The sequence below is a fragment of the Clarias gariepinus genome, chromosome 7 (genome assembly GCF_024256425.1).
Source record: "Clarias gariepinus isolate MV-2021 ecotype Netherlands chromosome 7, CGAR_prim_01v2, whole genome shotgun sequence".
NCBI lineage: Eukaryota > Metazoa > Chordata > Actinopteri > Siluriformes > Clariidae > Clarias > Clarias gariepinus.
In genome coordinates this window covers 7,209,865-7,222,730 of record NC_071106.1, presented here as the reverse complement: position 1 = coordinate 7,222,730, position 12,866 = coordinate 7,209,865, and the positions used below count along the sequence as shown (strand labels likewise).

The following is a 12,866-nucleotide window of genomic DNA, read 5'->3' as shown; positions in this document are numbered from 1 at the left end:
ATGGCTTTGATGAATGGTGTGGAAATGAAAGCTGATGGTGATTGCTCTGGACAAGCAGCAGTACAAGTCATCATAGGGGAGTCAGAGTCTTCTCCTACTATAGCACTTACAAGAGCTACATCTCCTTTCAAGATCCCAGTGGTAATGATTAATGATTTAAATCCTTAGTTTATAACACTAAATTTAACATGTACAAAGCACTCTTAAAATATGCATGAAATAATGGTCTTCACAGAGCTTTGTCTGCAGTTTAGTGATTACTGTGTGTCCATTTTTATTCATTTCCTTAGTCCTCTGAGATAGATCTCTTATAATTAACAGTTAAAACAAGTGTATTTTTACTTTGAAACCCATTCATAGTAATTATGCTAAATATTCCGATAAATGGTTGTGTGTGTGTGTGTTTGTGTGTGTGTGTGTGTGTGTATGTGTGTGCACGATGTGCATGGTTTCCTGTCATACACATTAATTCACCTGCATTGCACCCAATACTATTACACCCTTTGCTATCAGCATTATTCGCATGATTATGTAGTTGATTTATAGCATAAAAATGTTGTAAAATCCAAACTTAATCTTAAAACTTCCTACAAATAGATAAGTCATGCTGCCACATGTGAATGTTTGAGCGACAGAAAAGAGTATCCCTCTTTCTTCAGGACCATAGCAAGTGACTACTACCAGAGTAGAGCGCTGGTATATTTAGTCAAACACTTTGGTTGGTCTTGGGTCGGAGCTGTAAACAGTGATAATGACTATGGCAACAATGGAATGGCAATTTTTTTGAATGCAGCAAAAGAGGAGGGAATATGTGTTGAGTACTCTGAGAAGTTTGAGCGGTCAGATACTGCAAAAATTATAAAAGTGGCAGATATTATTAGGAAAGGAACAGCCAAAGTAATTGTCTTATTTCTTGCCCATTTTGATATAAAAATTTTAATAAGCCAGCTTAACCTAAAGAATGTAACTGGCTACCAGATAATTGGTGTTGAAGGATGGATCACTGCTGTTAAGCTAATTACACCAGAAAGTTACAATATATTGGGTGGTTCCATTGGTTTTGCTTTAGAAAAACTAAAGATTGGTGGTTTTGCTAACTATGCCGTGAATAAATTTTGGCATTCAGCAATTCCTTGTTTAAATAAAGAGGAAAACCTCACCCAAACTGGAAACAATTGCAGCAAATATAAGGATATCATTCGATTCAGAAATTACAATGAAGATATACCAGAAGTGAGATGTGCAAATGACATGTACAATGCAGTTTATGCTGTAGCACATTCTCTACATAGCCTTTTGAAATGCACAGATAACCAAAGTTGTGAGAAAGACAAAAAAATTCAACCATGGCAGGTAACAAAGATAATAAGCCAAGCAGGCCATGTCTATAACTGGTACTGTCATAAAATTATACTGTCATATGATCATACATGATAGGGTCATAAAACAAATAATTATTTTTATTCCTTTAAAGGTTGTTGAAGCTCTGAAAAAAGTCAATTTTACCACCAATTTAGGAGACCGTGTTTGGTTTGACAGCACTGGGGCAACAGCTGCAAGGTATGATGTGGTAAACTGGCAGCGAGGACTCAATGGGCAAGTGGAGTTTAAGGTTGTGGGCTATTATGATGCCTCTTTGCCAAGTGGAAAACAATTTGTCCTAAATGCTGAACATATAGTCTGGGCTGGAGAGAAAAGAGAGGTAAATTATATAAGATTATAAGATAAGATTATAAGTAGTTTATTTTTAATAACAAAATGTATCTAAACAAATATAGATTATTGTATTATGAAATCAAACCTTTCCAAGATCCTATATAAGAGTTATAATATATTTTCCATTTTAGAAGCCAAGGTCTGTGTGCAGTGAGAGCTGTCCTCCAGGCACCAGGAAAGCTGCGCAGAAAGGAAGGCCTGTCTGCTGTTATGACTGTATACCATGTGCAGAGGGAGAGATCAGTAACCAGACAGGTAATCTTAGCAATACCAGGTTCATAAGACAAGCTGTAAATTGTATATTGTGTATCCTCCTTTTATTATTTAGGATACAGTTTCTAAACAATTGTATTAATAAATAAAACCATAAGATAAATGCTAATGAACATAATTATTTTGCAGATTCAAATAACTGTGAGCAGTGTCCAGGAGAATTCTGGTCTAATGCTGTCAGAAATAAATGTGTGTTAAAAGTCATAGAGTTCCTTTCATTTACAGAGGTTATGGGAATAATACTGGTAGCTTTTTCTTTAGTTGGAGCCGCATTAACTGTATTAGTTGTTATCTTATTTCTATCAGAAAGAGACACTCCTATTGTTAAGGCCAACAACTCTGAGCTGAGCTTCCTGCTGCTGTTCTCTCTGACTCTGTGTTTCCTCTGTTCACTTACTTTTATTGGACGGCCCTCTCAGTGGTCCTGTATGCTGCGTCACACCGCATTTGGGATCACATTTGTCCTCTGTATATCCTGTGTTTTAGGCAAAACAGTAGTTGTGCTAATGGCTTTCAGGGCTACACTTCCAGGCAGTAATGTCATGAAATGGTTTGGGCCTCCACAGCAGAGACTCAGTGTATTTGCCTTCACTCTCATACAGGTCCTTATTTGTGTGCTTTGGTTAACAGTTTCACCTCCCTTTCCCTACAAAAACATGAACTATTACAAGGAAAAAATCATATTAGAATGTAATATAGGCTCTGCTATAGGTTTCTGGGCAGTACTGGGTTATATTGGTGTTCTGGCTTTCTTGTGCTTTGTTTTGGCTTTTCTAGCTAGAAAGCTGCCAGATAATTTTAATGAAGCTAAATTTATCACATTCAGCATACTCATATTCTGTGCCGTGTGGATCACCTTTATTCCAGCTTATGTCAGCTCTCCTGGAAAATTTACTGTAGCTGTGGAGATATTTGCTATTTTGGCATCCAGTTTTGCTTTATTATTCTGTATATTTACCCCTAAATGCTATATTATACTTTTTAAACCTGAACTAAACACAAAGAAAAATATGATGGGTAAATTGGCATCTAAATCACTTTGAGGAAAAGGTTGCTCAAATCTTTAAACATGCCTTATTTCAACTAAAGAATCTTACACTTGTATGCATAATGCAACCATAAAATATATACATGATGATGATAAATAATTAAAATAATAGCAAAAAATATAATTTGTCTCTTACCTTTCTCTATAGAAAAATATTTCGTATTTAGCAACAGTTTCCAGTCCAAGTAAAGTTAAAATCCACGCTTGTGTGTGTGTGTGTGCGCACGTGTGTGTGTGTGTGTGTGTGTGAAAATCGTCCTGTATAATAACCCGCCTCCACTTCTCCTGTCTCTGCTTCAGACACACACACAACCCGATTCTTTTCAAAGTCAATGTGCAGGTTAATTAGTTTTATTTTTACTTCATAATTTTTATTAATCATTTTTATATAGATATTTTTGGGTTGTGAAGCAAATCACATGATTTCCGATTATTTCTTATAGGGGAAATTTGCTCTGAAACAAAATGTCGTCCGGGGTTCCCCTCGTCAAGATTTTAAGGTGCAGAGAAAACATTTCACAAAACATTTCAGGTTCATTTGCTTAGGCGCGGTTATGGTTTTTGGCCACATGATGGCAGTGTTGGAAAAAAATACTGATTTAGTCAAGTGAATTACTTGTAGATCCTCACTCATCTTCTATACCGCTTTATCCTGTATTCAGGGACGAGGGGACCTGGAGCCTATCCCAGGAGGCTTAGGGCATGAGCCAGGGTACTCCTTGGACAGGTTGCCAATTAACTGCATGGCACACACATACACACATTCACACACACAGGGGCAGTGGTGGCTCAGTCGGTTAAGGCTGTGGGTTACTGGGTTACTTATCGGAAGGTCGGGGGTTCGAACCCCAGCATCGCCAAGTTGCCACTGTTGAGCCCTTGAGCAAGGCCCTTAACCCTATGTGCTCCAGGGGCGCTGTAAAACTGGCTGACCCTGCGCTCTGACCCCAGTTTCCTAATTGGGATATGCGAAAATTGAGCAATTTCCCTCTGGGATTAATAAAGTTCTAATTATTATTATTATTATTATTATTATTTATTATTATTATTAATTATTATTATTATTATTATTATTATTATTATTATTATTTTATTATTATTTTTATTATTACACACTTTATCACACACTACAGACAATTTGGGAACATCAATTAGCCTAACCTGCCTGTCTTTGGACTGTGGGAGGAAACCGGAGGAAACTCGATGCACACTCCATGCACACACGGGAATCAAGTCTCGCCAAAAATCGAATCTGGACCCTGGAGGTGCTAACCACTACACCACCGTGCCGCCACTTGTTAATTCATTATTTAAATTATTATTTAAATGCTTTTTATTTAAATGCTTTACTTTGTAAATTTGTGTCAAAGGTGTATAAGACTCACTTTGTCTCTGACTTATAAACAAATCCAAATTATAAACGTGCTTCTGGAACTGCACTCGTTCTTAGGTAGGAGACAACCTGTATTGTCAAGTGCAATTGCTGTTCAAAGGAGATTATTGCATATTTTGGACCTTTAGTATTGCTTTACAATGTAGAAAAAAATAAAAATAAGGAACGACCATGCCCAAACTTTTAAGTGGTAGTGTATATGTTCGCTTTCAGCTCACACTCATTCTAGATAATTTTATTTTATTATAAATCCACAATTATACATATATTATCACCAAATATTGTATTAGATCTTTTTATCAACTTCAGCTCTTTTAAACATTACAAGTTTTGAACTTGTATTAGCTGTGTTGTGTATGTCCTGCAGGCCTGATTTACCTGATCTCAAATGGCTCATTGTTTTAGGGAGAAAATTCCATAGATATTATTTTCACTTTAACAACTACTAAGATAAAGATGAAGATTTAACTATCTATCACATAATACTTCACTGAAATGTTAACCAAAGTCATTTTTTGAAACCAAAATAACAACTTTGGTGTTCCTGGTCAAAACTGACTGTCCAAATGTACACAAGGAAAACTTAACTATAATACAAGTATAAATGCTTGACCCTTACAGTACACTGTACAAACTCATTTACAATTTTAAAGTAGCCCTGTCATTTCTAAGACGAAAGGAGACCACAACTTCAGCTAGGTCTTTTTGGTTCATCAGTGTCAGAGTCTTCCTCCTCTGGGTTATATTCTATTCTAGTGTGACAATACACAAATTTGCATTTAGGCATTTGGCAGATTCGTATCCAGAGCAACATACATTTAAGCATTTGAGGGTTTAGGACCTTGCTCAAGGGCCCAACAGGGACAACTTGGTGGCCATGGGACTTGAACCTGGGACCTTTCGAACATTAGTCCAATGCCTTGGAAATAAGGTTGACAGGTCTAAAGTCTGGTTGTGTTTGTAGCAGTTTTAGCTGAAGGAGGAATGTAAACAATGTTTAAAATTGCAAAAACATACGACTTACTTTTTTTCTGGAAGCGCCTTCTAATATGGCCTACAAAAAGTGTAAGCACTACAGATAAAAACATGCTAATTAATTGTGAAAAATAAATCAATAAAGAGTGTCCATTACCACTGTCACCTCACACCTACAGGGTTTAGAGCTTGAGCACTGCCTCAGATCTGTGTGTGGAGTTTGCATGTTCTCCCCATTGCTAATGGGTTTTCTCTGGATCCTCAAGTTACCTCTCACAGTCCAGACACATGCAGATTAGGCTTATTGGCATTTCCAAATGTGCAAATGAGTGTGTGTGCATGTGTGTGTGTGTGTGTACCCTTCAATGGATTGACATGCATCGATTACTGTAATGCTTTGTATTTTGGAGTTTCCCAGGCAGCATTACATCAACTACAGCTGATCCAAAATTCTGCTGCTCAACTCTTAACCTCTACCCGTAAAAGAGAACATATCTCTCCAGTTTTGGCTTCCCTTCATTGGCTCCCGGTACATTACTGAATTAATTTTAAAACTCTATTTATCACCTATAAATGTTTACATGGCCTTGCCCCGCCCTACAACTCAGATCCGCTTCAGCCCTACCCTGGTCTCTCAGATCATCAGATAAACTTTGGCTGTTTTCTAAAACCAAATGCAAGCTTAGTGGTGATCGGGCATTCTCTGTAGCGGCACCCAAACTGTGCAATGACCTACCTTTGACTATTCGTGAGGCCACATCACTGAGGGTGTTTAAGTCCCATCTTAAAACTCACATGTTTTCTCTGGCGTTTAAACCAACATGAGATGTTGATTTTATATATTCTGTTTTGATTAGATATGTGTGATTTTATTTTAATTATGTATTTTTATATAATTTTATTATTTGTCTTTTTATATTATTATTTTATTTTATTCTTTTATTATCTGTGTGAAGCACTGTGCGGCATTCTTGTTGTTAAAGTGCAATATAAATGAAGTTGAGTTGAGACATCTTGTCTAGTGTGTACTCGATCTACATTTAGGCATTTGGCAGACATTTAGGCATTTGGCAGACGCTCTTATCCAGAGCGACTTACAAAAAGTGCTTTAATGTTTACAACATTGGATACATACTTACACTGGGTTAACTAGGTTAATAACTAAGTACCATTAGTCAAACACATCTGATTTTTTTTTTTTTTTTTTTTTTTTTTTTTTCGATCTAGTGCCCCGAGTCACCAGTGCACTGTACAGAATAAGTGGCATAAAGAATGAATGAATGAATAAATGAACTCAATAAAAATAAGTAAAAAAAATCTAATCAAATTTCTGGGGCATATTTACAGAAAAACAAACAAACAAAACCCAGGGTTGCTCCCAGTGGCGTTCATCGTTAATTTAAGTTCACAAGACTTTGTGTTCTTTTATTTTACTTTGAACCCTTTGCTTAGTTATACTTACACTGAACAAATATATAACCGCAACACTTTTATTTTTTGCTCCCATTTTTTATGAGTTGAACTCAAAGATCTGTAACATTTTCTACATACACAAAAGAACCATTTCTCTTAAATATTGTTCACAAATCTGTCTTAATCTGTGTTAGTGAGCACTTCTCCTTTGCCGAGATAATCCATTCCACCTCACAGGTGTGGCATATCAAGGTGCTGATTATCACTGACATGCCTTATATTAAAACTGCAGGCCAGCAAATGCTTCCTGATAACATGGAGTTGTTTTGAGCTACACCCTGAAGGTAACCAGATTGTATTTGCCACAATTAATCATGCGCATCTCTTAAGAACTGTATGAAAATGTCTCAGAGTTTGACACATCCATGAGAATTTGGTTCATGTACTAAGAAAAATATTAGTGTATAATATTTTAATATTTGTCCTTTGACATGTGCCATGAGAGATTTTTGGATGGATGGAAAAGCCTGTAACATGAATAACTTTATCCAGCAAATATCAACACGTACCCTCCATCAGCTTAGCTCATGCATATGTTTGTTTTATGTTGTAATAAATATTATGGGGCTGACATAATATTTTCCTCAGGGGTAATGACCAAAGTTTTTTGAAGACCAGAGCTATAGTGAAGCAATATACTGCAGAAGGCTTTCCTCCTTCTTTCTTGAGGAATGAAATAGCTAGAATTACACCTCACCATATCCATAGATTAACTGATCAAATGACTAATAATTGCCAGTTTATGAATTATTTGCATTTTTGGGTTTTCTTCCTCTACTCTTATAGCTTCCCCTTGAAAAGATTATTGTGGCCAGTGACCCACTGTCACCAAAGCTGCATTGATCACACCTTTTGAGAGAACATGCAGGCCCAACATGTAAAGGGCAAAAGTTATTTGTATGATTGTAAATCATTTGTATGTTGACTAAATTAATTTAGAAATAATTAAGGAACAGAGCCACCATCCGATCATGTAATGACATCACAGGGGCTAACACTGATTTGTTGAAACTGAATTGTCTTAGCAAAGCATGTCTATAAATATCTGAAGAGCATATCTGTTAAGCCATGGAGTAGGAAATGCTTTGGGCAAATTTGTCATGTTATTCCATGTACTAGTTCTTTATTTTAACCTGGCAAGGGGAGAAAATTGCCATATTCTTGAAAACCCTGAATATCCTCTGCTGTCAAAAGATGGAGATGTGATAATTGGAGCTATCTTTTCAATATTTATACCAGATTGTACACAGACTGAGTTACTGACATATACTGAAAAACCACAACCCCTAATCTGCATTAGGTTTGTAATGAAGACCTGGAATGAAGACCTAAAAGAAATGTATTTGTTTCTTACCTTTAAATTATTTTAAATGTTAAGTAAAAATTCTAATTATTTTTGTATATTTGTAGATTTAACCTCAGTGATTTCCGCTTTGCCCAGACCATGATTTTTGCAATTGATGAAATCAACAGAAGCAACACCTTGCTGCCGAATATCTCAGTTGGTTACAGAATTTATGACAATCGTCTCTCAAGATTGCTATCTATGAAGGCAGCCATGGCTTTGATGAATGGTTTGGGAATTAACGCAGATGCCAGTTGCCCCGGACAAGCAATTGTACAGGCTATAATAGGGGAGTCGGAGTCATCAACTACTATAGCACTTACAAGAACTACAGGTTCTTTCAAGATCCCAGTGGTAAAAATTTATTTAATCTTTATTTACTAACAAATAATTTAACTGGTACAAGCCAGTTTTCAAATAAGCATGATATTATTATCCTAATTAAGAGAGCACTGTCTGTGGTTAAGTCAGCATACTGTATTTCCTTTTTATTTAGTCCTCTGAGATAAGATTCTTTCTTCAACAGTTAGAAAAAGCACACTTTTACTCAATTAAATATATTCCAACAAATGTACCTGTTTACACTAAATGTGTTTTAAGGAATTTATATAATTCCTATAGCCTGTAAGGTGGTGCAAAAAATATAATTTTTGAAGAGAGTTTTTCATATTCTCTTCATCTTCGTGTAAGGTTTCCTACCAGTATGCATAACATGTTATTTGGGTAACTGGTAATAGTATATTCCTCTAGGTGTGAATAGTGTGCTGTAATGTGGATAAATTCACAATTCTTAATCAGCATCAGCTGGTTAAGAATTTTGTTAAATAATAACGTGAAACTTTCTATACCTAGGTAAGTCATGCTGCCACATGTGATTGTTTGAGCAACAGAAAAGAGTACCCTTCTTTCTTCAGGACCATAGCAAGCGACTACTACCAGAGTAGAGCATTAGTATATTTGGTCAAGCACTTTGGCTGGTCTTGGGTTGGAGCTGTGAACAGTGATAATGATTACGGGAATGAAGGAATAGACATTTTTATAAATGCAGCCAAAGAGGAGGGAATATGTGTTGAGTACTCTGAGAAGTTTGACGGGTCAGATATCACAAAAATTATAAAAGTGGTAGATATTATCAAGACAGGAACAGCCAAAGTAATTGTCGTATTTCTCACCGACTTTGATATGAAAATTCTAATGAGCCAGCTTATTCTAAAGAATGTTACCGGCCACCAGATGATTGGTGTTGAAGCATGGATTACTTCTGTTGACCTAGTAACACCAGGAACTTTCAACATACTGGCTGGGTCCATTGGTTTTGCTGTAGAGAAATTGAAGATTGATGGTTTTGCTAACTACGTCACAAATGAATTCTATCATTCAGCAATTCCTTGCTTGCATGAAAAGGGAAATTTTTCTCAATTACAAAACAACTGCAGCAAATATAAAGACATTATTAAAATTCAAAATTACACACAAGATTTATCAGAACTGAGATATTCAAATAACATTTACAATGCAGTTTATGCTGTGGCACATTCTTTGCACAGCCTTTTAAAGTGCACACAAAACCAGAGTTGTGAGAAGGACAAAATAATTCAGCCTTGGCAGGTAACACAAAGTTGATAAGCAAAACAGGTCATGTCCATGACAAATTTTGTGATGCAATAAATTAATTGTTTTTCTCCCATTGTAGGTTCTTGAGTCTCTAAAAAAGATAAATTTTACCACTAAATTCGGAGACCGTGTTTGGTTCGACAGTACTGGGGCAACAGCTGCAAAGTATGAGGTAATAAATTGGCAACAGGGACTAAATGGGCAAGTGAAGTTTCAGGTTGTGGGTTACTATGATGGTTCTTTGCCAAGAGGACAACAGTTTGTCTTAAATGCTGAAAATATAGTCTGGGCTGGAGAGAAAGGAGAGGTACATTGTTTGGTCTTTTTTATTATTACAATATACGTGAATAAAAATTTATAATTTTGTGCTATTATATCAGGAATTTTAAATGTCCTATATAATATCCAAAATATTGATCACATAGAAGCCAAGGTCTGTATGCAGTGAGAGCTGTCCTCCGGGCACCAGAAAAGCTACACAAAAAGGAAGACCTGTTTGCTGTTATGACTGTATACCATGTGCAGAGGGAGAGATCAGTAATGAAACAGGTAATGTCCACATTACCATATTTATGAGACAAGCTGTGAATTGTACATTATGTATCCTCCTTTTATTATTTAGGATACAGTTCCTAAATAATTGTATTAATAAATAACACCATAATATAAATGTTGTTTTTCTTTGTAACAATGATGACCCTAATTATTTTGCAGATTCAAATAACTGTGAGCAGTGTCCAGAAGAATTTTGGTCTAATTCTGACAAAGATAAATGTGTGTTGAAAATTATAGAGTTTATCTCATTTACAGAGGTTATGGGCATAGTACTGGTAGCTTTTTCCTTAGTTGGAGCTGTATTAACTGTGTTAGTAGCTATTTTATTTCTAATAGAAAGAGACACTCCTATTGTTAGGGCCAACAATTCTGAACTGAGTTTCCTGCTGCTGTTCTCCCTGACTCTGTGTTTCCTCTGTTCATTAACCTTTATTGGACGGCCCTCTCAGTGGTCCTGTATGCTGCGTCACACAGTGTTTGGGATCACTTTTGTCCTCTGTATCTCCTGTGTTTTGGGGAAAACAGTAGTTGTGCTAATGGCTTTCAGGGCTACACTTCCAGGCAGTAATGTCATGAAATGGTTTGGGCCTCCACAGCAGAGACTCAGTGTACTTGCCTTAACTTTTGTACAGGTCCTTATTTGTGTGCTTTGGTTAAGAGTTGCACCTCCTTTTCCCTACAAGAACATGAATTACTACAAGGAAAAGATCATATTAGAATGTAACATAGGCTCAACTATAGGATTCTGGGCTGTGCTGGGTTATATAGGTGTTCTGGCTTTAATGTGCTTTGTTTTGGCTTTTTTTGCTCGAAAGTTGCCAGAAAATTTTAATGAAGCCAAATTTATCACATTCAGCATACTCATATTCTGTGCCGTGTGGATCACGTTTATTCCAGCTTATGTCAGCGCTCTTGGAAAATTTACTGTAGCTGTGGAGATATTTGCTATTTTGGCCTCCAGTTTTGCTTTACTATTTTGTATCTTTACACCTAAATGTTATATTATTCTGTTCAAACCTGAACTGAACACAAAGAAAAATATGATGGGTAAAATGGCATCTAAATCATTTAGAGAAAAAAGGTGCTAAATATGCAAACATAATAATCATTTTAGCCATGCCCTCACCTGGCTCTGTCCCTCTGCCGTGTCATTACAATGTGCATCGCAGTGAAAACAATTGCCTTTTTTTTGAAACCTAATTATTATACACATACACTACTGCTCAAAAGTTTGGGATCACTTGGACTTTCTTTGTTTTTGTTTAGTGATTTATTTCCTACATTCTACAACAATGTTGGGTATTTCAAAACGATAAAATAAAACATATGGAATTAGGTAATTACATAACAACAACAAAAACAACAGTCAGTTCAGACAAGCCACAGAGTTCAGACTTTCTGGAATAAATCTTGCAAGAACAGTATTGCCAAGTGCATTTGCAAAATTGATCAAGCACCATGATGAAACTGGCTCTCATGAAGACCTTCCCAGGAAGACAAGACCAAAACTTACCTCTGCTGTAGAGGAGAAGTTCATTTAGAGTCACACAAATCAATAAGAGCACCTCAGATTAAAGTCATTATGAAGGCTTTAAAGATCATGAAAAGCAGATAATTCTCAAAATTAACTGTTGAAACATTACTGCATATGTTGGATGCCTTCAGAATTGCTTTACAATGTAGAAAGAAAAAAAAAATCAGGAACGACCATGGAGTTAGAAAGTGATCCCAAACTTTAGAGCGGTAATGTACCTATAATTTTACTTTACTTTACTATTCTGTATATTTAGACCTAAATTTTATATTTATCTATTTAAACCTGAACTTAAAACAAAATAAAATATAATCGGTAAGATGACATCTTAATTACTTTGAGGGGAAAAAAGGTGCTAACATAAACAAAATCTGCAAATTTCCTGTTTATTTTGAGCATGGCTTTGCCCATAATATCCTCAGATTCCTTTTCTAGGCTGACAATGGTAAGACCTGATTTTCTGTTATTTGGATGACCATGACTTGAATTTTGTCTTTAAGTCAGAGCAAAATAGACAACTATGTTAAATTAAACTTCTAACCATCCTGTTGCGTCCTACGTAATTTAAGTTCCCTGATGTCTTGAATCTAATGTTGTAACCTGATCAGTTTGTTTCTTTGTTATCCTGCTTGGTTTCCAGTTCCTGATCTGTTTATGTTCCGTGATAATAAATGTCGCTGTCTGTGTTTCTGCTGCTGTGTTTGTGTCTTGTTTAAATCACACACTGAGATTATTTAAAAAGAAAAAAAATTCACATCGTAATAGGTTCGACCCTCTTTTGTACGGGCGGCAACATAAAGCACGGACGCAAGGCAAAGTCTTACGGAAAAAATAATTTATTTAGGAAAATAGGGAAGGAAAGCGTTAAAGGAGGAAGGACTGAAAGAAGGGAAAAGGAAGAATGTGCAGCCTCTGCCTCGGTCTGCTCACATTGACTTTT

The 12,866-nt window shown here is 36.1% G+C and overlaps 2 protein-coding genes across 2 annotated transcripts; both read left to right on the top strand.

Moving 5' to 3' along the window:
* Nucleotides 1-3,032, top strand: LOC128528220 (extracellular calcium-sensing receptor-like). The gene is made up of 5 exons (XM_053500974.1): nucleotides 1-80; nucleotides 660-1,353; nucleotides 1,475-1,702; nucleotides 1,848-1,971; nucleotides 2,146-3,032. Exons 1-5 carry the CDS (start codon nucleotides 1-3, stop codon nucleotides 3,030-3,032), a joined length of 2,013 nt encoding a protein of 670 aa, XP_053356949.1.
* A 4,946-nt stretch (nucleotides 3,033-7,978) lies between these two features.
* On the top strand, nucleotides 7,979-11,480 carry LOC128528219 (extracellular calcium-sensing receptor-like). The gene is made up of 6 exons (XM_053500973.1): nucleotides 7,979-8,178; nucleotides 8,289-8,577; nucleotides 9,076-9,831; nucleotides 9,917-10,144; nucleotides 10,266-10,386; nucleotides 10,552-11,480. The coding sequence occupies exons 1-6, from the start codon at nucleotides 7,979-7,981 to the stop codon at nucleotides 11,478-11,480; spliced, it is 2,523 nt and encodes an 840-aa protein (XP_053356948.1).
* Nucleotides 11,481-12,866: the final 1,386 nt, after the last annotated feature.

What these genes read in the sequence shown, in the direction of transcription:
- LOC128528219 (XM_053500973.1), top strand. Translation starts at nt 7,979, where the DNA reads ATGTTATTCCATGTACTAGTTCTTTATTTTAACCTGGCAAGGGGAGAA. An exon ending in GTTCTTTCAAGATCCCAGTG is followed by an intron (nt 8,578 to 9,075) that starts GTAAAAATTTAT and finishes TTCTATACCTAG; the next exon opens with GTAAGTCATGCTGCCACATG. An exon ending in AAATAATTCAGCCTTGGCAG is followed by an intron (nt 9,832 to 9,916) that starts GTAACACAAAGT and finishes CTCCCATTGTAG; the next exon opens with GTTCTTGAGTCTCTAAAAAA.
- LOC128528220 (XM_053500974.1), top strand. Translation starts at nt 1, where the DNA reads ATGGCTTTGATGAATGGTGTGGAAATGAAAGCTGATGGTGATTGCTCT. An exon ending in GTACAAGTCATCATAGGGGA is followed by an intron (nt 81 to 659) that starts GTCAGAGTCTTC and finishes CTCTTTCTTCAG; the next exon opens with GACCATAGCAAGTGACTACT. An exon ending in AGAGATCAGTAACCAGACAG is followed by an intron (nt 1,972 to 2,145) that starts GTAATCTTAGCA and finishes AGCAGTGTCCAG; the next exon opens with GAGAATTCTGGTCTAATGCT.